The sequence below is a fragment of the Gadus macrocephalus genome, chromosome 22, assembly GCF_031168955.1.
Source record: "Gadus macrocephalus chromosome 22, ASM3116895v1".
In the NCBI taxonomy this organism is placed as follows: domain Eukaryota; kingdom Metazoa; phylum Chordata; class Actinopteri; order Gadiformes; family Gadidae; genus Gadus; species Gadus macrocephalus.
The window spans coordinates 3,016,023-3,040,329 of record NC_082403.1 but is presented as its reverse complement, the minus strand read 5'-3'; the positions used below and the strand labels follow the sequence as shown (position 1 = coordinate 3,040,329).

The window sequence follows — 24,307 nt, the reverse complement described above, 5'->3', positions numbered from 1 at the left end:
GAGAGAGAGAGAGAGAATAAATCCCCGACAAGAGATATATTAATTAATAAATGCATTCATATACATACAATTTATATATATTAATGTCTTGTAAAAATATTTATTATATATATATTAATTAATTATAAATAAATAATATAGATGAATAATTAATAATTCAACAAATAACAAACAAATGCCTAACAGATCTTGTCAAACGTGATTTACTTGGCGGTCGTAGCACTCCACATGGTAACTTCGGTCCGATATTACTATTCTAGTCGTTTCTTTGGACCCCTTGGAAAAACAAACAGACATTATTTATTATTTATTTAAAAATATAATAATACATTTTATTTATAAATTACCTATCATCAGGACCCTGCTGGATGGACACGTCTTTCAGATTAGTCTAAATATTCAGAACAATGTTCTGATAAGGAATATCCCTCGTTTTTTTAATCCTGCAGACAGTTCCCCCCTCTCACCTGTAGGGGGCAGATGGGCTCCAGGCAGGCGGCACACCGGGCAGCCCAGCGCCTGAGGCCGGAGGTTTGTAAAGAAACGAACAGCATAGTTCAAATCATTAATAATGTCCATTTTGTTAGTCTGCTCTAATCAAATCTTCATGCGTCTGCTGCTACTTCTAACCATCTTCATCGTCATCTTCATCATAGCATGGTAGACAGTAGGTTGTCATGGTAACAATGTATCCTAGACGCCTGTATAGACAGTAGGTTGACACGGTAACAGAGCATCATAGGACTACTGTATACAGCAGGTTGTCATGGTAACCATGTATCCAATACACTGTTACCATGACGGCAGGTTGCCATGGTAACAGAGTATCCCAGACGCCTGTTGGACAGCAGGTTGTCACGGTAACAGGGTATCACGGGACTACTGTAGACAGCAGGTTGTCATGGTAACCATGTATCCAATACACTGTTACCATGACGGCAGGTTGCCATGGTAACAGAGTATCCCAGACGCCTGTTGGACAGCAGGTTGTCACGGTAACAGGGTATCACGGGACTACTGTAGACAGCAGGTTGCCACGGTGACAGAGCCGTGAGGGCCCCCCTACCTGTGGTAGTCCCTGAGGCAGTAGGGCTGGCCGTCGGGGCCCACGGTGAACGGGAGGCCCTCCAGGGCCCGTCGGCAGGTGGGACAGCAGAAGCAGGAGGGGTGGTAGGACCGGCCCCTCGCCTGAAGGACCTGGACCGGGGCGGGGGGGGGGGGGAGGGGGGGGGGGCGTTACCGGGACGACCAACATGGCCGCCGCCGCAGACCCAAGCGCCCCCTACAGCCACAACACCAGGGCAGTGGGCGGGACGCATGACAGGAACGAACACACACAAAAACACACACACACACACACACAGACAGGCGGACACACACACATACACACACACACACACACACACACACACACACACTACTCACCGTATCGGGGATGGAGAGGCCACACCCCCCGCAGGCCTCGGGCGTCGGCTGAACAACGGAGCGCTGGGGATCAGAGCAGACAGACCCCGCCCGTTGGCATGGTGACCGCTGGCTTAAGGGCCACTATAACTCCGGCAGGTGTGAACACACCTAGTGACATCACAAGTGGGCAATTCCAGCCAATCTGGATGAACACTTGTGATGTCACAAATGTTTTTTTGTTTTTTTTAAATGGCTTCTAACTTCTACTAACCAACTTCTAACTTCTTACACCAAATGGTAAAATAGGGTTCATTCAAAACAAAACGTTCACATGGTTAGACGAATGTATGAAGGTTGTATAGTATGTTGTATATCACTTGGTAGTGTAGCTGTTACCAAGAAGTCCTTGTCACAGTAGATCCTCCCAGACACCAGGTAAAAGGGCTCGCCGGTCAATCCTCTGCCTAGATACTCAAAACAAAGACAACATCAGTCCTAGATGGAGCATATTCACCCCATTTTCCATAATGCCACAGGGGTTAACACATTCACTGCATTAGTAGTTGTCAAAGTGGGGTATGTGGATGGATCTATGTGTGGGGGCAATAGCACCAACAGTCCTGTGGGTGAATGAAGTCTCAGTACCAAAATAAATGTTACAGGCCAGTGTAAAAACTCTCCCCTTCCTCTGATCTATGTCGGTAACTCACACACTGAAAGATACACACATCTAGCTTTCTCTCGTTGATAAACTTTGCCATCACAACACAGAGGCTGTGTCAAAAAGTGTTTTTCCTCTTAGTCACCAACGTTAGGTTAGTTGAGAACAGACATATTTGATATTTTTTTTAAAGCAAAATTCTATTTAAATTCTGTTCAATTGTGTTTATAGAGCCCTAAAACACAGATAACTCACAGGTACAGTCTTAAAGGGCTTAACAGGCCATATATTTTCCCGGACAGAACCCTACTCCAGAATCCTCGAAAATATTGGGTGGGACAAACTCATTCACAGCATAGCATGTTCTCATTCACTACGTTTCCCATAATGCCACAGGGTTGACAACATTCCCTCAGCATCGCGTCGTTCTCTCCGTGACTCACCACATTCAGCGCATGTGAAACACGCGCCGTGAAACAGCTTTCCCAGGGCCTGGCACGCGCTCCCAGCATGCACTGCTTCCCGGCATCTCCCACAGCTTCCTGTGTACACAGTAGGAACAAACAGATATAATCACAGAGCGAGGTAATTAAGCCTTATCACCGACTCGTCCCCTTGGTCGTCATGGCGATGGCGTGAACCCCCTCGGCCAAGCAATCTTTACAAAGCCGAGCACAAATCCAACTGTGTATCAAATGGACTTCAAGAAGATGCAATAAACAAATGAGTTGACAATGGATATTTTTATTTTTTAATTATGTCTCATTTCCGAATAAGCTTAAGGTTTCAGTTTGAAACTCTTCAAACCAAATATAAGTACCATGGATTGCAGGGTTAAAGAAGTTTAAAAGTAAAAAACAAAACGTTTTATTTTGAAACTCAACTTACCAATGTAAAGACCCGCGTTGGTGTTCATATCCTGGTGTCCCTTGTTTCTGTCTCTCTGGATGTCTGACTGTCTCTCTGGGTGTCAGCCTGTCTGTATGTGTGAGACTTTCTCTCTGGTTGACTGTGTCTGCCTCTGGTTGTCTGACTGTCTCTCTGGGTGTCTGACTGCCTCTCTGGGCGTCAGCCTGTCTTTCTGTGTGTCTGACTGTCTCTCTGGGTGGATATGACTGTCTCCCTCGATGTCTGACTGTCTCTCTAGGCGGGTGGGTGACTGTCTCTCTGGGTGTAGAACTGTGTCTTTGGACATGTGAGGGTCTCTCTGGGTGACTCATTGAATGCCTGCCCCAGACAGCTGTAAGGGAGCTGGGGTCAGTGGCGGGGAGCAGTTGGCTTCTGGTTATAACAGACGACAGCTGAGCCGGTCTCTGCCGCAGTGGGGCTGGACCTCGTCCAGAATTATAGCACACCGTAGATGGTGTGAGTGCGAAAAACTGATTTTTGCAATGCTAATTTGCAGCGGTAGGCCTATAGAAATGACCGTTGTCAAAACTTCCAAAATAGACAGCTTTTCTGAATCTCAATACTTGAGATTCAGAGAAGCTCATCATTAACAATAAAGTAAGGGCAATCTAACAAAAGCTTATGGACTCAAACCAATCCAAACTCTTCATGTTCTCGCTCTGTGCTTCCCCCGTGTGGACATGTATATGACCTGCACATTATTTTATAACAACCTGCTCCAGTATAATTTTCCTGTTCGTTCCCCATCGCTCTAATCGAAACTCAGCGGTCAGGAGAGGACGAAACAAAGTTTCCAACGGGGAAGTCCCCTCTCTCTCCCGAGCCTTGCAGTGGGTCTCGCACCACAATAGAGAGATCACACCTGGCCCGGACATCTAATACTGAGGTGGAAAAACGAGTTTGGTCGAAAAACACCGAGTGGATCTACCAGTAAACAACCGCGCGTGCACACACGGGCATGTGCGTGCGCGTGCCCCGGGGCGCTGCGTGGCGCTCAGGAATGCGTCTTGCCGACATGTGCGGGCAAGAGTGATTCCCAGATATTTGCACACACATTTGAAAACCAACAAAAATACAAAAGCATTCGTTGCCTAATAACGTGTCATCACTTCCCTCGTCCCCCATACGGGATCAAGTGCATCACGAATCACCCCACTTTCGTCCAGTTTTCGCTCAATTTCGTACAAAGTATAGCGAACATTGACGGGAACGAGGCGAATGTCTGCGCTTCATTTGTTGTGGATAAAGCATCTTGCTGCAACTGCAAGCCACGGGTGATTTGCAACTGAACTGTCCTCCATTTGCATACAGCATACCCCTCCCTCTGCAGAGTGCTTCACGGAGCGCTGGTCTCCGACTCCTTCCCCAAGCACCATTTGTCACTTTTTAGGAAGCATAACTTGATGCCAGCCATTCCTGGCGTGCTAGAATGTGTATTAATAGAGCGACACATCGCGCATTGGGAGGGGGGCCATCAGACCGGGGAGTCCGGACCGGGTCCTGGTAGTAGGCTACTACAGCTGTAGGCCTCCTCCACGGTCGAGTCGCGACAGGTAGTCTACCTGCGCGGCCACGCCCCTCCTGGAGGCGGACAGGTTATGCGCTCCGATCAGGAAATCGCTCTCCTGTCACCCGCCGTCGCGATGGTTTAACCTGAATGGGAAGACGCGAAATCGAAAAACACGGAATCTGCGCGTAGGAGTAAAGAACACGTATTCGTCCATTTTCGACTTTACTTTTATTCCTGTGGTTCCTGAAGTCGACATGGGTGTCCGCGGCGGGACGAGGCGCGTCGCCGTGACCCTCGGCTGCGTTCTGCTATCGATGCTCTACTTGCCAGGTAGGACGGGTCCGCTTCGTGGTACAACATACAAACATGACGGAGAAGTCTTCTCAGGGTGCTGTGTCCGCAGGTCAGCTGAGATAGTAATGTTTGAAGGAGGTAATCCCGACGCATTATGACAGTGATGATGGGGGCTGACGAGTGTGTGCGGGATCCGTCACTGTGCGCAAGGCATGGGTCCCAGCCAGGTCTGATCCTTACTATTGTGGTTTGAATGCTTCCATTACAGACCACGCGGTAGGGGTGTCTCATGTTTCAGATAGTTGACCCCTTTATGCGAATTTCACTGTTATCGGTTCACTAATGACTGTTGACCTGACAGTTGAACTTTCAGCAACCAAACCTACAGCCTCGTTAATGATTCAGAGTGTGTGTGTGTGTGTGTGTGTGTGTGTGTGTGTGTGTGTGTGTGCGTGTGCGTGAAGGAGAGCGGTGACACACACAAACAAAGCATAAATAACGTCTCTGTGTCGTGGGTTCAAACAACCTGGCCATTGTACGTTTGGGGAAGCGTCCGATTTGCGTGCGATCACAACACGCCCTACACCACCAAACATGTAGGCTATACACCACCCGACATGTAGGCTATGCTCCACCCAACATGAGGCCACACACCACCCAACATGTAGGCTGTACACCACCCGACATGTAGGTTTCACACCACCCAACATGTTGGCTATACACCACCCAACATGTAGGCTGTAACCTACCAAACCCGCCTTGTCAACAGTACATGTGTGTTGTTAACACACAGACAGAGCCTTGAACTGGATTCTATGTAATTGAGGATCCAGTATGGCCCTAGGTCGTTTTCATAGGAGTACACTTTCATCGGAGATATGACCTCACCAAAAGAAAAAATGGCTGACTACTTTTAAATGGTTAACTCAAACACCAATGACAAGAGGAGGGACACGCCCTCGATTGCGTCCAAACCAAAGCGAGATTTTAGGAGGTCAATAACTACATGAGTGCTTTTGTCGAGCCATAGTACACAAGGAGGGGTTTGGTTATATATATGTATGCTGTATTGTTACCCACACAGGTTTGGGAATCAATATAGAAGGGCACTGACCGTACAGCCACAACTACTACAAAATAACTTACTTATTTGTTCTCTGAACAGGGAACCTTTCGTTGCCTAGGATACCCCCCCCCCCCCCCCCCCCCCCCTTGGATTTAACACAAAGCTAATATCTAAACAGATTTTGTCCCCACGTCTTTAGCTCCCCCCACGGTGACAGATAGTCTCTTGAAACGCTCTGACTACAGGATGTACTCCGTACTCAAAGTGCTTCAGAGGGACGGGTGCAACGCACTGCTTTCATAAATCACTAATGTTTTAAGATGTCAAATCTCCTGCCTACTACCAGAAAGTCTAAGTGTGACTCAATATTTCATAGTCTGTGCTACTTTCTTGTCAACTAAGAGAAACCCTTTTAATCAGACTATCAGTGCCATCGGGAATATGACTTTTTCCGCAATGAATGTTTTCTAGCTCTACTGTACCACGATGGGATTATGTTTGTGCAACTGTAAGAGTTATGACACACAGATGGGTTAAGACACGCACCGACAACACTAGCTTCTGATGATCGGCCTGTTCTTCTGTCACAGTAGCATATCTGTCGAGCTATCTATCACTCTGTCCATATTTGTATATCAATCCATCTATATATGTCCGTGGCGGCTGGTGGTTTTTAAAGTGAGGGAGGAAGGACTGCGCGCTTGGTTGCCATTGGCCTGCTTGCACTGTTATTGTATGGTGGCATAAGAATGTGAGACTCAAGTTGTTTCTATCCCTCCCTACTACAAAATAGTAGGGAGGGATAGTTATGTGAATAAATTTGATACAAAGCCACCAGTGGCATCACTGTAATTTGAAAGCTGGTGGGCAGCATGTCTTTGAAATGGACTACAAGGACAGAAGGAAAGGATGCAAAGCCCATTAGTCAAATCAGGCCTATTCTTGATTTGTAATAGTAAATAAAAAAATCTGGGCCTATTTTTGCTCTCAATGAATGAAGTTATTGGTTGTAATTTAGCTATGTTTATTTTCAGTTACAATTGTTTTAAGAAAAGACTCAAGACCTAAAGTGATGCCATTTAAAATGCATCATGCTCTGAATCATTCACCCTTTCCACAATATCAAACAGAACGGTCAGAGTAACAAACTAGCAAAAGAACAAGAACATTATTTCAAACAACCTGATCTATAGGCAATCGGGCATGGTGCCTAGCAAGGAAAGTCGCATAGCAGCACCAACGTGAACTTGACACTTGTCGTGGCGTTTGGTTGCCCTATCAAGATTTTTCACATCAGTGAAACCATGAACAGCCCACGTTGGAGATTTGCCGTTATTCATTAGCAAAAAGGGCCAGCAATACAGTCGATTGCTAGTAATGCTACCAGTAAGCCATGAGTACCTAGCAAACCATGTAGCACCCACAACACTGATGTTGCCATTACTTTTGGTGATCTCGATTTTGCAAAGTGTTCTGCCTTTTTCTTTGGTCGCTAACTTAGCACTGTAACTACACAGATAGATATACATATATTATGTGTACTGTATATCTATCTATCTTTATCACTATCAATCTATCACTAGTTCTTTTCAATTAAATTAATAAATTGTATCCATCTATACATCTATATATGACAATCTATCCATAAGTTTGTCTATCGTTCTGCCTGTCTGTCTTTCCATCTATCACTAGATAAATAGACGGAATCTATTTATTCAAGGGAAGTGGATTTTTTTGCCTCTGATCCACGCCTTTGGTATCACTCCGCAAGTAGTCCGGTAACTTATCAACCCCAAATCAAGTCTTTGGCAGACTATTTTCAGGGCGAAGCAAGACCCCTCCGCTTCGCGTCGGTGTCTTGTTCACCCTGTCGAGGCTTAGTTTCCCGATGATGACCGGCGGTCTATACATTATCCCTTACATAGCTCTATCTAGCCTCACTCTATCAATACCTTTGCCTCCAGAGTCTCTCCAGATGACGGTGACCCCCGACGCAGGAGCCACGGTCACCGTGCACTCTCAGGGGGACTCGTGCACGCTGTGCACGGGGAACGCCACGGCACCAGCGGCGTGCGACTCCACGGAGGTTTCCCTGCCCCCCGGGGACAACGTGACCCTCCATTTCTCCTGCTCAGAGACCCTGGGGGCGTCCTACCGGGCCCGGATCCAGCGCGCCATCGGTGGGTCCCCCAGCACACCGCGCCCCTGGTGGTTCACCGTGGCATTACATTTACGTTCAGGGCGGGTAGCAGACGCTTTATCCAAAGCCTCTCACAACAAGTCCATTTGTCAGAAGAAAGAGAAACAACAATATATCTCCGTCGGTACAGTTAGGATGTTCATAAAAACAAGTTCCAAAATCTAACAATCACTGGGTTAACCCATTCCAAGTATACAACAGAAATTGCTAGGAGAAGATGCTACACAATGTTAAGCAATATTTTTAAGTGCCAGGACGTTCAACATACAATAAGTGCTTACATAAAGTGCCAGGACGTACGGGGAATTGGTTAACCTGGTGATGGTTAGTGCTTGGCACTTTGTTCTATGAACTTCCTCACTGTACAGACAGCGACAAATTGTTGCTACTCTTTCTTCTGACAAATGTACTTCCTTTTGGATAAAAGCGTCTGCAAAATGTAAATGTAAAGGAAAAATGCAGATTGAAGATTAGCCTAGTGATGACTGAGTCAACATCTGTTAAAGAGGCCACGCCCCCCCCCCCCCGCAGCGAGAGCCGCGCCCCTCCCCTGTCAACCTAACCCTTGTGTTCTATTACCCAGCATGCACCAAGGACCGCTGCAGCCCGGCCCAGGGGGTGGCCCAGGCCTCCTTCCTCTCCGCCCTCCCCCGGACCCTCATCTGGCCGCTGGCGGTCCCAGAGGACACCATGGCGGAGCTCAACCTCATCGGGGACGGGCTGACGGAGGCGGCGGCGGGGGCGGCGTCCTGCCCCGACGGCTCCACCTACGTCCTGACCCGGACGACCCCCGACGGCGGCGGGCCCACGGCCCGGACGTACTGCCGCGGCGGCAGCACCACCGACCTCACGCTGCCGGGGGGCGGGGCCCTGACGCTGGCCCTGGGACCCGGGGTGGAGGCCCCGCCCACGGTGTTCTCGGTGACCGCCAAGCCGCTCAGTACGTCCACCCCTCGACCTGTCGATCAAAGCGCAGAACAGAGGTTCTTAAAGGGCCCCCTTTTAGACCGCCGTGTGAGAGTGTGATCAGCCGTTACAAGGCGTTGGAAAATGTGCCTTTTCCTGTGTTTTAGTGACATCACTAGTGGGCGTGTCCACCTAGATGGGGCTTATCTATCCAGCGTCGTTTGCGACAGTCCACCAGGTATGCTAGTAGACTGATCCAGCGTACATCGACGTGGTCATGCCCCAACAAAAATAGACCATTTCCTGTAGCTGAGTTACATCACTAGTGGGCGCGTCGTCCTAGATGTGTGCTTGATAGATCAGTACACCGGCCTACCCAGTGGACTGTAGCCAACGTTACTTGTCTAGCCCTGATTCATCAAGGTGGACGCGCCCACTTGTGTCACTAGGGCACAGGAAACGGCAGGTTTGTGAATGCTTGTAACGGCTAATCACACTCACACCTGGTGGCGTGATAGCGGCCCTTTTAAGCTAGCCTTTCTCCTGTTCGAGTAGTGTGTAGTCTTGGGGGGGGGGGGGGGGGGGTATAATGGAGGCCTGTGGATCCCTTTCAGACCGTTACTGTGGCGATGCATAGAAACTAGCCTTGGCGTTGACTAGTAGGAGTTTCCGTATCAGAAAGCCATACATCTCCCTGATATCTCATTTGCATTTACATTCAGGGTGTTTAACGGACGCTTTTGTCCAAAGTGCCTTACAATAGGTTCATTTGTCAGAAGAAAGAGTGACAACAATATATCGCTGTCGGTACAGAAATGATGTTCATAGAACCGAGTGCCAAGCACTAACAACAACTAGGTTAACCCATTCCCCGTTTACAACAAAGACAGCTAGGATAAGATGCTACACAACTTATTACTATTTTGGTGCATGGACGTACAATATACAATGAGTGCATACATTAAGTGCCAGGAAGTACAACATACAATAAGCTCATACATTAAGTGCCAGGAAGTACACCATACAATGAGTGCATACATTAAGTGCCAGGAAGTACAACATACAATAAGTATGTACATTAAGTGCCTGTCTCCTCCTCTTTGATGATTAATCGGACTAAGGGTGGGACAAAAACTTGGAAACTCCTTGGGGGTACCCCCCCTACTGTTGAACGTTAAACCCTAAGTCGTTCCGGTACAACAAAGACCGAGTGTTGCCGGACGACCTCCAGTGCCACCCTGATCCTCCTCCGTCTCCCCCTTTTACAGAAGGCCCCACCGTCCCGGTCACCCTCGACCCCGGCGTCACCATGGTGATCCGCAGGGCGCCCGGCCGCCCGCAGTGCGGGGTGTGCACCGACAAGGGGGCGACGTGCAGCCCTACCGACGTGTCGCTGAGCAAGCCGCAGGCGGCGGAGCTGGAGTTCGGCTGCCCCGAGCCACAGGAGGTTTTCAACGTGCGCCTCCAGAGGATGATAGGCAAGGGGACATATTTACATTTACATGTAGGGGCGAAGAGCGAATTACAACGGTTAGAGTTAGCGTAGGGGCGACGGCCAGCTGGCCAGGAAGTAGCCGGGCTTATGCCAGAAGTAGCCGGGCTTATGCCAGAAGTAGCCGGGCTTATGCCAGATGGCCATAATGACGGCGGCTTTCCCAGACCAAGCTCAATCTACGATTGAGCTTGGTCTGGGGAAGCCGCTGTCATTTTCTTCAGCACAAGAGGCGTGATCGACGGGCCTAGTTCAACTGACTCTGTACGCGATCGGCGGCTTGCCGTCGCTTCCCTGTCGTCGTTGTGTTAAACCAGCCAATAGCGCGCCGAGGGGGGAAAAGCCAGCTCGGTGATTGGCTCCCGCCAAAAAAACGTATCGGAAGCAGAAAGAAATGTATCGCTCTTCTCCGGACCCTTGTGCACGGCGACCTCAAATCGCCGGGCAGAATGGGCTGGGGGCACTCAGTCTAGGTCAGGGGCAGTGAGGGTGAGGCGTCTCGCTCAGGGACACCTCGAACACTCGCAGCTAGGAGGAGCCGGGGATCGAACCAGCACCGTTCCGGTTACCAGTCAACCCTCTCTACCTCTTTGAGCTCCTGCCCCCCCCCCTCCTCCATAATCTGATTGGCCGTTGCTTAGCAACAATGCGATAGCGATCCTGCCCGTGTTTGGTTAACCATCACCACACCGTTAATCATCGTCCTTTCCTCCCCCGTCGACAGACTGCACCGAGACCGCCTGCACCCCGCCCTCCGGAGAACTTCAGCCCGGCCTGCTGTCGGACTTCAGGAGGACCTTCTCCTGGGACGTGAGCCTGGCCAGGAGAGGCGTCCTCACTCTGGACTTCCCGGCGCCGGGACTGAGGGAGACGACGGCGACGGAGGACGGCTGCCAAGGCGCGCACAAGTACTCTGTCCGTACGAGCGACCGCGGAGGGGAGACCGAGACCACGTACTGCGGCGGGGGGCCGCTGACACAGCTCAGGTTCCTGGGAAAGACTTCGCTGGCCCTGGAGGTTCCCCGGGGGGCGGAGCCGGACAAGGCGGCGTTCCGGGCCTCGGCCGCTCCCAAACGTGAGTGACGTTCCCAGACCGGATCCCGCCCCTGGGGGTGTTGATGGTAGAACAGAGGGCATAGTTTAGTGTGACCCAGGTGACCTTATACTACAATAAGTCGTCAAACCACAAAACGACAGAAACACTGTCTGAACTGACCTGGTTCATTGAGTCCAACAAGACGAAATGTGAAACGTTTCTTAATCAGATCAGTCTCTCGTGTCAAACGGCCTTGACGGATCTGCCCCCAGAGAGATCTCCCTGACGCTCTGTTCCTCTTGACCACCTCCCAGCCAGCAGGACCACGCTGGTGACCCCTGACCCCAACACCGACATCATCCTGAAACGTGAGGGCGAGGAGCCCGACTGCGAGGTGTGCGTGGGCCCCAAGTGTGACCCCTCGTACCTGAACCAGAGATACGCTGGAAACTTCTCGGTGGTGTTCGGCTGCCCCGGCCCTCAGGAGATGTACGAGGCGCAGATCATCCAGGAGATCGGTACGAACTTTTTTCCGCAATTCGCCTTCCAATGTATTTTCCCTAAAATTTGTATTTTCCCCCCCAAAAAATAAATAATAAATAATATTACAATAGATTGCGTACCACAGGGGAAATCCAAGACCAGGACAGGGTCCAAAAGAAAGACGGTGTAATACTTTGCAGTCGTTATACATAAAAGGGAAAGCCAATAGATTCAAAAGACACGGTAAAAATAGATACTGTATAGGCCACCATCTGTGTGAGGCAGTAAAAGCAACATCCATCTCACTCACAAGCTACAGATTCTCTGAAGGCAATTCAGAGTGTTGTCTATGTCGTTGTGAACACTCTTCAGTGTTTAGAACAGACGACATTAGTTACTAGGACTTAAAACGTCATGAAACCAGAAACAAAACATCTGCCGTCCCCCACAATGCACCTCTTCCTCTCCCATCCCCCCCAGACTGCATCGAGACGCCCTGCCTCGGGAACCCGGTCCGGGTCCAGTCCACATTGTTCCCGGACTTCAACAGGACCTTCAACTGGGACATGAAGGTGCCCTCCACCAGGACCATCCTGATGGCGTTCCCCGAGCCCGGGCTGCGTCAGGTCGCCCAGGGGGACACCTGTCTGGACGGCCACACCTTCGTCCTGCTGGCCTACCTGCGGACCGGAGTGGTCCAGATCGGGACCTACTGCCGGGGCGGGCCCCTCACCACCATCCAGGTCCGCTACAAGGCCCGCATGATGCTGAGCGTCCCCAGAGGCCAGACCCCCGACCCCGGGCCCTTTGAGCTCAGTGTGGGACCGGAGACCACGAGTAAGAGCCGGGAGCCGTTAGCCAGACGGCGGTTCAACCCCTGCTGCTGAACCGCCCGTATCTCGCTTTGATCTTAGAGGAGACGTTTGAAAACCTGCCTGGCCTGTTTGACATAATTCAAATGCACTCCCTCTCTCTCGCTCTCTCTACCTCTACCTCTACCTCTCTCCCTCTCTCTCTCTACCTCTACCTCTCTCCCTCTCTCTCTCTACCTCTACCTCTCTCTCTCTCTACCTCTACCTCTCTCCCTCTCTCTCTCTACCTCTACCTCTACCTCTCTCTCTCTCTACCTCTACCTCTCTCCCTCTCTCTCCCTCTACCTCTCCCTCTACCTCCCCCTCTCCCTCTACCTCTACCTCCCTCTCTCTACCTCTCTCTCTCTCTCTCTCTCTGACCTCTGACCCCCCCCCAGCGCTGGCCATCCTGACGGCAGAGCTCCCCCGGGGCGTGTCTAACACCTCCTTCTCCTCGGCCCACTACCCGGGGTGGTTCCCCACCGAGGAGCAGATGACCTGGGACGTCCGGGTGCCCGGGATGCACAACTACTCGGTGGTCTTCACGGACCACCGCCTGCCGGAGGAGTGCCTGTCCAAGGAGGTCCGGCTGCGGTACCAGGGCCCCGGCGGGAAGGTGACCCCCCTGGGCCTGGACGCCCCGCAGCCCCGGCACAAGCAGGGGAACTTCAACCTGTCGCTGAGCAACTGCAGGCCCAACCAGACGCTGGACGGGCTGAGGCTGGACTTCACCGTGTCGGTGATGAGGAGCGGTCACCCGGGTAACCGCCAGACTCTGTCTCCATACATCTCTCTCTCTCTCTTTCTCTCTCTCTCTCTCTACATCTCTCTCTCTCTCTCTCTCTACATCTCTCTCTCTCTACATCGCTCTCTCTCTACATCGCTCTCTCTCTACATCACTCTCTCTCTACATCGCTCTCTCTACATCGCTCTCTCTCTACATCGCTCTCTCTGTCTCTCTCTGTCTCTGTCTGTCTCTCTCTCTCTCTATTTTTAAGTATGCCTCATCATGTAACAGACATCCATTCACGCCTTGCTGCCTCAATTGAGGTGCGACCACGAAGACTCCAGACTAAGGCCGCGTTCACATCTCGCGTTTTTTTTTAAATCTGCCAGCGCTTGTTTTTCATTATATTCCTATGGAGCAGAGCGTTTCTGGAAAAAGTCACGGACGTTTTTTTTAAACGCCTCTCCCAGCGTTTTTTTCCTGAAAGTTCAACTTTCAGGAAGAAAGCGGCCGACGTCAGGCGTCTTTTTGGCAACTGACCAATCGCAAGCGGAACATGGACACAACTCTCAACTGTCAAAACAAGAAACAATGACGGACAAATCACTCGGGAAAGTGCCGGTGGAGCGCTTGATAGTTTTAATTACAGAACATGTCGAGATCTACGACATGTCTAATGGGCTCTAGCCTGGATACGTAGTCGCCGAGTAACATCGGGTCTAGAATGGGTTCGATGCGATAGAAAAAACGCTCTCAGCGCTTTTAAGAAAAAAAACGCTGCCAGCTTTTATTTTTTTTTGAAAAAACGGTCGGCTCCACTTTTCCCTTTTACAAAAACGCTAGATGTGAACACGGCCTTAAACTGCTAATCTGGGTGGTCACCTGACCCAACATGATTCTATGCCGCTCAGGAGAGCTCAGACCATCCACATGTTCCACACTGACATCTCCCCTCCCCCCCCCCCCCCCCCCCCCCACACAGTGTTGTGCACGGTGGACCTTACCAAGCAGACGGACCTGACCCTGCAGATAGAGAGGGTGGGCTCGGACCCCAACTGTGAGCTGAGCCTGGACTCGGTGGTGCGGGACGCGGTCCGAGTGGCCCCCGGGACCCAGGGCCGGCTGTCCTTCCTGGACTGTCCCAAGGAGGACCTGCGGCTCACCGCCAGCAGGGTCATCGGTGAGGTCCAGAGGTGTTCCCAGAAAGGATGTTCCTTCCCGATACCGATCCCGATCCCTGAACTTGGGTATAGGACAATACGGAGTACGATTTTGTTTTGGGGATATACATTTAATTAATAATAATTAATTAAATGTATATTTAATTAAATTATTCTCAAAACAAAAGTATTATCTTCTCAAAACAAAAGTATGTTCTTCAAGTATAATTATTTACAATTTCAAACACAAAATTATCTTAACTAAAAAAGTCATGAACATTATGGACTTAATAATTAATAATAATACAGCTGTATACTACTTACCCCTCTATGGATTTGAGCAGCACTGACCTGTCTCTCTGTCAGCACTGACCTGTCTCTCTGCCCGCACTGACCTGTCTCTCTGCCGTGTCCCCCTCCCTCCAGACGGTTCGTCCTGCAGGGGCCCCTGCCTCGTGGCCGAGGCCCTGCTCACTGTGCCCCCGGTGGACGCCTGTCTGCCCGTGGCCCTCAGCAGCTTCACCTGGCACCTGCTGGTCCCCGCCAACGCCACCCTGGACCTGCGGTCCCCGGCCCCGGGGGGCCTGCGCCAGTCGCTGCCTGGCCAGGAGTGCGGCGGCGCGGGGGCGCTGAGCCTCGTCGAGGGGGTCTCCGACGGCGGGCAGCGCATCGGGACGTTCTGCCAGCAGGGGGTGCTGGAGAGGATTCAGGTGCACGGCAACGTCTCGGTCACCGTGGCGACGCGGGGTGTGACCAGGGCCCCGGGGCCCGTCCTCAACGTCTCCGTCACCGAGGAGATCTCAGGTAGCCGGGGGGGCCTCAGGGGGCATCTTGGGGAGGCTAGGGTCGTTATCAGAGTCCAGAATCAGTACCATTCAGATTACTATTATTGTTATCAATATTATACAGAATCTCGTCATGATGATTGCATTTGCCAAAGACGTCACATTTGCATTTACATTAAGGGCATTTAGCAGATGCATACAATAAGTGCATTTGTCAGAAGAAAGAGGAACAACAATGCATCTGTGTCAGTACAGTAAAGATATTCATAGAACCAAGTGCCAAGCACTAACAATCACTAGGTTAACCCATTCCCCGTTTACAACAAAGATAGCTAGGGTAAGACGCCACACAGTACAATCTGTAATAATGTGTTGAAGTGCCAGGACGTACAACATACAATATGTGTAAGAGGGTTGCGGTGGTGTAGGGGGAAGCTATGCAGAGTCCAGGTGAACTCTGAACAAGTGAGTCGTGCTCCTTCTGCGGAAGCTATCACCCGCAGTAACACCTGCCTCCAGCAGGGGGCAGTAGGAGCCGCCTTACCTTCCTGCGCCTTCACCCTCTCGCCACTCGTCCTCCCAGAACACATCATCTACACTGTGCGGCCCCAGTTCCCCGCCCCCGCCCTGCTGGCCACGCCCAACTGGCCGGAGGGCATGAGGCCCTCGTCTACGGTGTCCTGGATGGTCCAGGTGCCGCCCCAGTTCCTCGCCCTGGTGCAGTTCCCCAACGTCACCCAGCCCACCTGCGCCCAGCGCCACACCAGCATCAAGGTGAGAGGGTCGGGGTCCTCCAGCGGTTAAGGTAACCGGCATGTGGCTCAGGAGGCGGAGCGGGTTGACTTGTAACCGGAAGGTTGCCGGTTCGAACCCCCGGCTCCTCCTAGCGAGTAACACGAGTTGATGCTGATGATGATTGACAGGTGCAGCAAATGGGCTCCAAGGAGGAGATGCTGAGTAGGCGGGAGGATGAGGTCCTGGAGGACACGGTGGTGTCGGAGAGCTTCTACCTCAACATGTCCAACTGTGTGCCGGACGGACGCCACTTCTCCGCCCTGTCGAAGGTCACCCTGCAGCCCAGTAACAGTACGTAGCACGCTACACCGCCGTCTGGCAGTCCGTCTGACACGTGAAACAGTGGAACTTAAACCTGCACTATGTACGCTCTGCCATGGGCGGCCTCTAGTGGCTGGAGTTGTAGCTGCAGTTATGGTTTTTATCGTCGTTTAAAGGGGTGATATCATGGCACGTAGATGTATGATGGATAGATCAGCAATATTTTCTACAGTCCACTGGGCAGGCTGGTAGACCCAATCTATCAATCATACATCTAGGTTCGACACGCCCACTTGTGATGTCACGAAGGCACAGGGAAAAGGCATTTTTTTCAAACGGCTTGTAATGGATGAGCACACTCACAACTGGAGACATAATATCACCCCACAACCGTCTAGTTCAGATCTTCTTTGAAAGGAGTCAATCGTCAACAGTGCAGAAGTCACGTTGACAGCTTGAGTCAACTTGGGAAAAAACACAAAGCATATGAAGCGACAGAGAGAAAGTGACTTGATTGAGGCGGTTACTGACCACGTTGTCTCCCTGCGCCCCCCCCAGGTCCGGTCGGCATCATTCTGGGGGTGCTGGGTGCTGTGCTCCTGCTGGTGTTGGTGTTTGTTGCCGTCGGCCTGTTGGTCAGGTGAGTACGACCCGTCACCGTTCAACACCCACATACCGACGGCCGTTAGTACGGCTGCAACCACCGGCCAAACTAATATATATATATTTATTTTTTTGGGGGTTTGGCCGGGGGAGACAGGGAGAAGGCGGAGAGGGGGGAGTGGGGTCGGGAGAGAGGGGAGAAAGAAAAGGAGAATTGCTCCTCAGATTTTACCCTTTAGTTTCCGGGATTGAGGCACAGTGTCTCAATATCATTTGGCATGATGTCATGCACGCCATAACCGTTACGAAAAATGATATAAATTGTGAAACAGTTATGTCCCCCGTTATTGCCCATGAACTTTCACCCTTAACGTGGAAGATATTGGTGCCCTATCATAAGGGTGAGAGGATTCAGGAGTCTAAACAGGTGGTGGATTCTGATACAGTAATAGTAAACTGTAACTGTAATCGTGGTATGTTCTGCCGTACAATCGAGTCTAGTTTTTTTTTTTTCGAATCCTCTGACCTCTGTCTCGACCCTGACCTTTCCCCTTTCCGCCGCCCAAACAGGAAGAAGAAGAAGAACGACAAGGAGGCCAGGGAGGCGTCCATCTACATCGGCAAGGGCAACATGTTCCGGCCGGGCGACGCCCACTTTGCCAAGGTGCGGTCGGACAACGCGTCGCACATCTACGACGCCATCGATGAAAACATGGTGTACGGCCATCTGCTACGGGACTCCACCTTTGCCGAGGCCATGCCCGACCGCTTCAACGGCATGCAGCTGGACTCCTACCGCACCTTCACCGGCCCCCCAGACGGGGGCGCCGCCGACGCCACCTACGACGAGGACGAGGGCGAGCTGGGGGCGTATGACGCAGGCGGCGGCGGCGGCGGTGGCGGTGGCGGCAGCGAGCGCTACCAGACGTTCCTGGACCCGGCGGACTCGTTCCTGCCCCCGCGGCCCCGGACCCCCATCGGACGCGAGGAGAGCCTGGGCTACCAGGACCGGCGCATGGTGGACAACGCACTGTACACCTTCAAGGGCACCAGCACCTTCAACACCATCCGGCTGTCGGGTGCCGACCAGCAGGACGACGACGACTTATAGCGGCGGGGGGGGGGGGGGGGGGGGGGCGGGGGGGGGGCACAAGGGATGGACCGTCGCCGCGGCAACCGACCCGGGGGACCGTCGTCGTGGCGTCCGACCCGACGGAACGACAACCGATGGACCGCCGTCGCGGCAACCCGACACAAAAACGTCGTCGTGGCAACCCTCCCCAGATTGACCGTCGACACGGCAACCCACCGGATTGGCGGTCGTCAGCCCAACAGACCAGACCTGTGAATAGGGAGGCTGGGGAGGGGGGGGGTTGTGATGGGGGAATAGGGCCTACACTGGGTCATGGAGACCCTGGAGCAGAACTGGCGCATGCCACAAACTGTCCAGTAGAGGGCGACGCTTCGCCGGGTGTTTGAGTCTGTGTTCTTGTCTCGTTCAATCTGCTTCTTGTGAATATTTCTTAACCCCAATATGGACACGAAAAGGCCCCAATGGATGGATTCAACTCGTCTTATTAATTAACGGACACTCAAATGTATTTTGCCTACTTTTAAAGGTCTTTCGTTGTCTGTTCTAGTCTTTTTACGTTTTCCTCCAGTGAATAAAATTCATTGGATTTAAAAATAATTCTGTTAATTGTGCTCCTTGTGGCCAAAGATCTGTAGACAATTAGATTCAGCCCCTGCTACAAACCGTTGACCACAGGAATTTTGGCGCTGAAACCAACTGAAACACGCTCCATAACGGCAGCCATTTTGTTTTCACCGCCAAAGGTCAAAACGGGTCTTGCTTCAGCTCTGTTTATTAAACACAAGGTTAGCAATCAAGCAAAGCAAGAATTCATACAACAGCCTTTTTCAAAATATGAAAATGTTCTTGCTTACCACCAACCTACCAAAAGATTTTATTTTATTTTATTTGTATGCCCTGGGACCTCTAGTCAATTTGCCATAAAGATAGGTAAGGCATTAAACATCTTTGAATTGCAGTAATAAAAAGACTAGACAATTTTTCAGCAACATTTAATCAATCATTTCTCACCGACTTAACCTGACTGTTAAGATTGATAAGAAACAAATCAACGTCGAAAGATTAACAAATGACAAAGCAACTAGCCAGCAGGCTACCTAGCGTTAGCACTACGACTCACTCAGACGATGTTGAAAAGTGACCAGCCAGCGGGCTACCTGGCGTTAGCATCGCGACACGCACTCAGACGATGTTGAACTGGCACACGGACCGCCGGTCGTCGCGGCAGTTCTCGTCGGACCACCGCCCACCGGGGGCGCTGGAGAGCACGGCGCAGTTGTGAGCCGCGCCGCCGTCCGGCTGCGGGGACCTGGAGTTGGAGACGTCCCAGTTCTTGAACGCGACGCTGGCGCCCGTCTGGTCCACCCAGAGCCCCTCGGTCACCATGTCGTTGACGCCCAGCCAGACCTTGGCGTCGTCACCGGCGTTCTCGCGGATGTAGTCGGCGAGCTGGCGGTTCTCGTCGGCGGTGTTCGGGGAGCCCAGGACGCCGCCCAGCGCGTTGCAGTCGTCGCTGGCGGCGTGGTAGCGCTTCAGGAGCGGCTCGAACAGGAAGCACTTCCTGCCGATCTTCACGCCTCTCAGACACACTGCAGAGGAGATGAGGGACGTTAACGGGGGCTACTACTGCTGTAGTGTCCCGTTACATCCGCTGCAAAAAAAAAAAGGGTTGAATCTGAATTATTTAAAAGTCCCACGACATGCCTCCAGTTGTGAGTGTGATTAGCCTTGCAAGCCATTTCGCACCCACTTAAGACATCACAAGTGGGCGTGTCCACCCTAGATGTGTGCTGGATAGATCAGTCTACCAGCCTACCCGGTGGACCTTAGCAAACGAGGCTCATCTGTCCGTCACACATCTAGGTGGACACGCCCACTAGTGAATTTGTGATCTCATAAGGGGCAGATTTTCAAAAAGGCTTGTAGTTGCTAATCCCACTCACACCTGGTGGCATGTCATGGGACCTTTAACGGTCAGTAGCTATAACTATCATTAAATAATTATTTTGAAACATTTTTAATAATCAACATAACATCTACATAACACATTATGTCGAATTTAAACGTATCGTAGGTAAGATTCGAGAGTTTCAAAGAGCCGTAGAGAGTTGATTTAGAAAATAAACACAAATAACGCCCTTTTTGCAACCTTGAGAAAGGTTGCATACACACATGTGATTGACAGACGAGATTGATTCCCTGAGCGAATCAGGGAAGAGATGCACTGATTGGTCAGAAATGAGCCTGGAGGGATCTAGATTGTGCCGTAGAGAGAGAGGGGGGCAGGTGTAGCCATCCAGAACAGCTCACTTATAGCTTAAAGATTACTATGCTGTTTCTATCAAATTACACTCAAATAAAAGTTCTTAAGTCTAGTGCCTGATTAGTTGTCAGAAATAATTATAGTAACTGGTCAAAATCTGAGTAAGCGTTTTATAATTTATTAAATTCTAGTCATGAAAATTATGTTTGTAAATCGGTCTTTGCAGGCCCACATTATTATATCAAAACTGAGCCCTCTAAAGTACATTTACTTATAATAATGATCTGGTTTCATGGGTTCAATTTAAGAACCGCCCCAAAGGGGGAAGTATCAGTTATATAATTGGGAATAAACACAGAACACGGCAACCTTTGATAATATTGTGTTTTCCGAACAAAAGGTCAAAACCCCAAGAATAGTGCTCCAGGTGTTGGACAGACCAGACATTAAAGAGATGGAACCGTTCTCGATGCATTCTTGTTTTAAACTGAGCCCAGCTGTTCAGATATTTAATATCTTACAGACCGACTAGCTCAAATAGGAGGGAAAAAAACATAGATCCCTTCTGTTGAAATTCCCCTATCGATTCTTTTTAAGTTGCCCATATTTTACCAGCAGGTGCGAGCTTGAGAAACCACTACAAGGACATTTAGGAGCGTCCACCAAGAAATAGGATGGATAGAACTGTCTACTAGCCTACCCAGTGAGCTGTACCAACCGGTAGGCTGATCTACCCATCATACATCTAGGTGGTCACGCCCACTTGTGATATCACCATGTTAAGGGCAGGGCAGATTTTTCAAACGGGTTGTAGTGGCCAACCACACTCACACCTGGTGGTCAAATGGGGGCCCTTTAAGACATCCACAGGGTTGAATGTTACTTTATCAAATCACTTTTTGTTCTTAAGTTTGTTTTGTCTTGTTATTCTAGTATTCTACCCAGAAACAGTCTGGGTTCATCTTCTGATTGGCCTTAATTGACCCCGCTCCTGATTGGTTAACACTTTGAGACGGACACTCGGAAGAATAAAATACTTTATCGTATCATAGTCGTCATGTTTGTGCGGAAGAGGAACAGGGCCACATGTGAATTGTTTTTGAGCAATGAGTTAAAAGTCAGAATTCTGAGATTAAAGTCAGTATTCTAACTTTAATCTCAGAATTCTGACAACTCCAAATAATCCTTTCCTGTACGTTCTCACCCGAAATGCATTTTGTTTATAAAATTCAGTAATATTTTTCTAAAGTCAGGAGGTGAGTGGTCGGAACCTGACTGCAGGGCCTGCAGTTCCTTCAGCACGTTGAGCTCGATGATGATCTCACTGACACTTTTCTGGAGACGCTCCAGAGCTGAGTCCGAACCGGAGTCTGGAGCCCGCGGGAATCGCATTAGAGAGAAGAGATGTTATTAGTATGACACCGAGAAGACTCCCTGCAGAAGACTGAAACGACTCAAATGATAGGAAAAACAAAATCATGGATAAAACCTAAAATGGGACATCGACCAAAAATATCAGTAACACAAGGGGTTTTAGAAATTTAAACAGGACAACTGTAAAAGTCTTCCAATTGGAGTTTACAAAGAACTCAACTCAAATGTTTGCATGAAAAACAACGTTCACCTCAAACGTTCACCTCATGCGGTCACCTCATGCTCAATGTAGGTACCGAGGATAGCACCTACACAAATACTTGCATGATGTTATCGTGTTACTTTAGTTCTCCTGAACTGTTAACTGCGTGCCGACTCAAAAACAGTAAAGAAATGTAGGCCTAACGTATACAAAACATTGAGTCCATCCTCTCAGATTGACATGAATCTCTTAAGACATCTGTCACCCTCATTTCTTCTGCGAGTGTCTGTGCGTATAAATATTATAGTTATACAAATATTAAATGTATATGATTAAAGATGTATAATATTACTACACGTATTATTAATACATGTATAATATAAAAAATGCAAATGTTTGATGCATTGGACCTGATGAAACGAAATCTCCCAGACGTCAGACATGCGTACACTCACCTTTCTTCAGAGGTTTCTTCCTGGCTGGAGACTTCTGCTGTAGGGAGACCCCCGCGAGCAGGAGTACGCCCAGCAGGAGGAGAGCCCGTCTGGACACCATGACGGCAGGAGGAGAGAGTGGTGGACAGCGGGAGAGACGGGAGCTTCGTCCAGACCTCTCCTCTGTCTCCACCTCCCTCCCTCTCTCCCTCCTCACACGACAACAGTGGAAAATAACACGAAGTCCGTCCGTGTGTGTGTGTGTGTGTGTGTGTGTGTGTGTGTGTGTGTGTGTGTGTGTGTGTGTGTGTGTGTGTGTGCTGCGTTTGTCTCAGAGAAACAGGTGCCCATGTGGAGAGGGCGTATACCTGTTCCAGTCTGATGTAATGCCTGGCACCTTCACCTATTTTTAAAGAGCAGACTCTTTGAAAACATCAGAATGGCCTCCAGGGTACGATGTCTCTCCTGCAGCCCACTGCCTTGTAGAAATATTAATATGATATACATACTAAAACAAACATACACAGGGAACGGGTTAACCCAGTGATTGTTAGTGCTTGGCACTTGGTTCTATGAACATCCTCACTGTACCGACAGCGATATATTGTTGTTTCTCTTTCTTCTGACAAATGGACTTAAGTCGCTTTGGATAAAAGCGTCTAAACGCCCTGAATGTGTTTTCTTAACTTTAGTATGAGAAACTGTTGGGTTTGTTTGGGGGGGGAGAGAGAGAGAGAGAGAGAGAGAGAGAGAGAGAGAGAGAGAGAGAGAGAGAGAGAGAGAGAGAGAGAGAGAGAGAGAGAGAGAGAGAGAGAGAGAGAGAGAGAGAGAGAGAGAGAGAGAGAGAGAGAGAGAGAGAGACCCCTGATCCAGTCACATCTGGATCCCGACGGTGTACCGCGGCCATGTGGCGACCGGGCGGCTTGGATGTGACCCCGGCAGCTCTGAGGAAGACAAGGTCTGTCGCTAGGGAGACGAGTCGGATGTGGAGGGAAGGGAAGAGCATGGAAGGGAAGGGAAGAAGAGGGGAGGGGAAGGAAGGGAAGAGGAGGGAAGGGAAGAGGAGGGGAGGGGAAGGAAGGGAAGAGGAGGGGGAGGGGAAGGAAGGGAAGAGGAGGTGAGGGGAAGGAAGGGAAGAGGAGGTGAGGGAAGAGGAGAGGAGGGGAGGGAAGGGAAGTGAAGAGGAGGGGAGGGAAAGGAAGAGAATGAAGGGAAGAGGAGGGGAGGGGAAGGAAGGGAAGAGGAGGGGAGGGGAAGGAAGGGAGGGGAAGGAAGGGAAGAGGAGGTGAGGGGAAGGAAGGGAAGAGGAGGTGAGGGAAGAGGAGAGGAGGGGAGGGAAGGGAAGTGAAGAGGAGGGGAGGGAAAGGAAGAGAATGAAGGGAAGAGGAGGGGAGGGGAAGGAAGGGAAGAGGAGGGAGGGGAAGGAAGGGAGGGGAAGGAAGGGAAGAGGAGGTGAGGGGAAGGAAGGAAGAGGAGGTGAGGGAAGAGGAGAGGAGGGGAGGGAAGGGAAGTGAAGAGGAGGGGAGGGAAAGGAAGAGAATGAAGGGAAGAGGAGGTGAGGGGAAGGAAGGGAAGAGGAGGTGAGGGAAGAGGAGAGGAGGGGAGGGAAGGGAAGTGAAGAGGAGGGGAGGGAAAGGAAGAGAATGAAGGAAGAGGAGGGGAGGGGAAGGAAGGGAAGAGGAGGGGAGGGGAAGGAAGGGAGGGGAAGGAAGGGAAGAGGAGGTGAGGGGAAGGAAGGGAAGAGGAGGTGAGGGAAGAGGAGAGGAGGGGAGGGAAGGGAAGTGAAGAGGAGGGG

The 24,307-nt window shown here is 50.6% G+C and overlaps 3 protein-coding genes across 4 annotated transcripts; 1 reads left to right on the top strand and 2 right to left on the bottom strand.

The window, feature by feature from the left end:
* Window positions 1-55: 55 nt before the first annotated feature.
* LOC132451454 (LIM domain-containing protein 1-like) lies at window positions 56-3,981 on the bottom strand. Its single transcript, XM_060044035.1, has 7 exons — window positions 2,957-3,981; window positions 2,512-2,610; window positions 1,804-1,871; window positions 1,426-1,488; window positions 1,067-1,197; window positions 468-519; window positions 56-276 (listed from the first exon to the last, which is right to left on the bottom strand). Exons 1-7 carry the CDS (start codon window positions 2,982-2,984, stop codon window positions 193-195), a joined length of 525 nt encoding a protein of 174 aa, XP_059900018.1. The 5' UTR covers window positions 2,985-3,981; the 3' UTR covers window positions 56-192.
* A 700-nt stretch (window positions 3,982-4,681) lies between these two features.
* On the top strand, window positions 4,682-21,885 carry cdcp1b (CUB domain containing protein 1b). Of its 2 annotated transcripts, XR_009524048.1 has the most exons (15): window positions 4,682-4,817; window positions 7,812-8,027; window positions 8,631-8,987; window positions 10,222-10,431; window positions 11,170-11,520; window positions 11,796-11,999; window positions 12,445-12,801; window positions 13,214-13,576; window positions 14,525-14,722; window positions 15,129-15,506; window positions 16,071-16,261; window positions 16,411-16,573; window positions 17,102-17,183; window positions 17,717-18,490; window positions 21,752-21,885. XR_009524048.1 is itself a non-coding variant. In XM_060043807.1 (14 exons), exons 1-14 carry the CDS (start codon window positions 4,742-4,744, stop codon window positions 18,255-18,257), a joined length of 3,687 nt encoding a protein of 1,228 aa, XP_059899790.1. In that variant the 5' UTR covers window positions 4,682-4,741; the 3' UTR covers window positions 18,258-18,836. The 2 variants fall into 2 exon arrangements, 1 of the variants encoding a protein (XP_059899790.1); XM_060043807.1 differs by lacking the exon at window positions 21,752-21,885 and having other exon boundaries at window positions 17,717-18,836.
* Window positions 18,994-22,741, bottom strand: clec3bb (C-type lectin domain family 3, member Bb). Its single transcript, XM_060044030.1, has 3 exons — window positions 22,534-22,741; window positions 21,774-21,872; window positions 18,994-19,828 (listed from the first exon to the last, which is right to left on the bottom strand). Exons 1-3 carry the CDS (start codon window positions 22,631-22,633, stop codon window positions 19,422-19,424), a joined length of 606 nt encoding a protein of 201 aa, XP_059900013.1. The 5' UTR covers window positions 22,634-22,741; the 3' UTR covers window positions 18,994-19,421.
* Window positions 22,742-24,307: the final 1,566 nt, after the last annotated feature.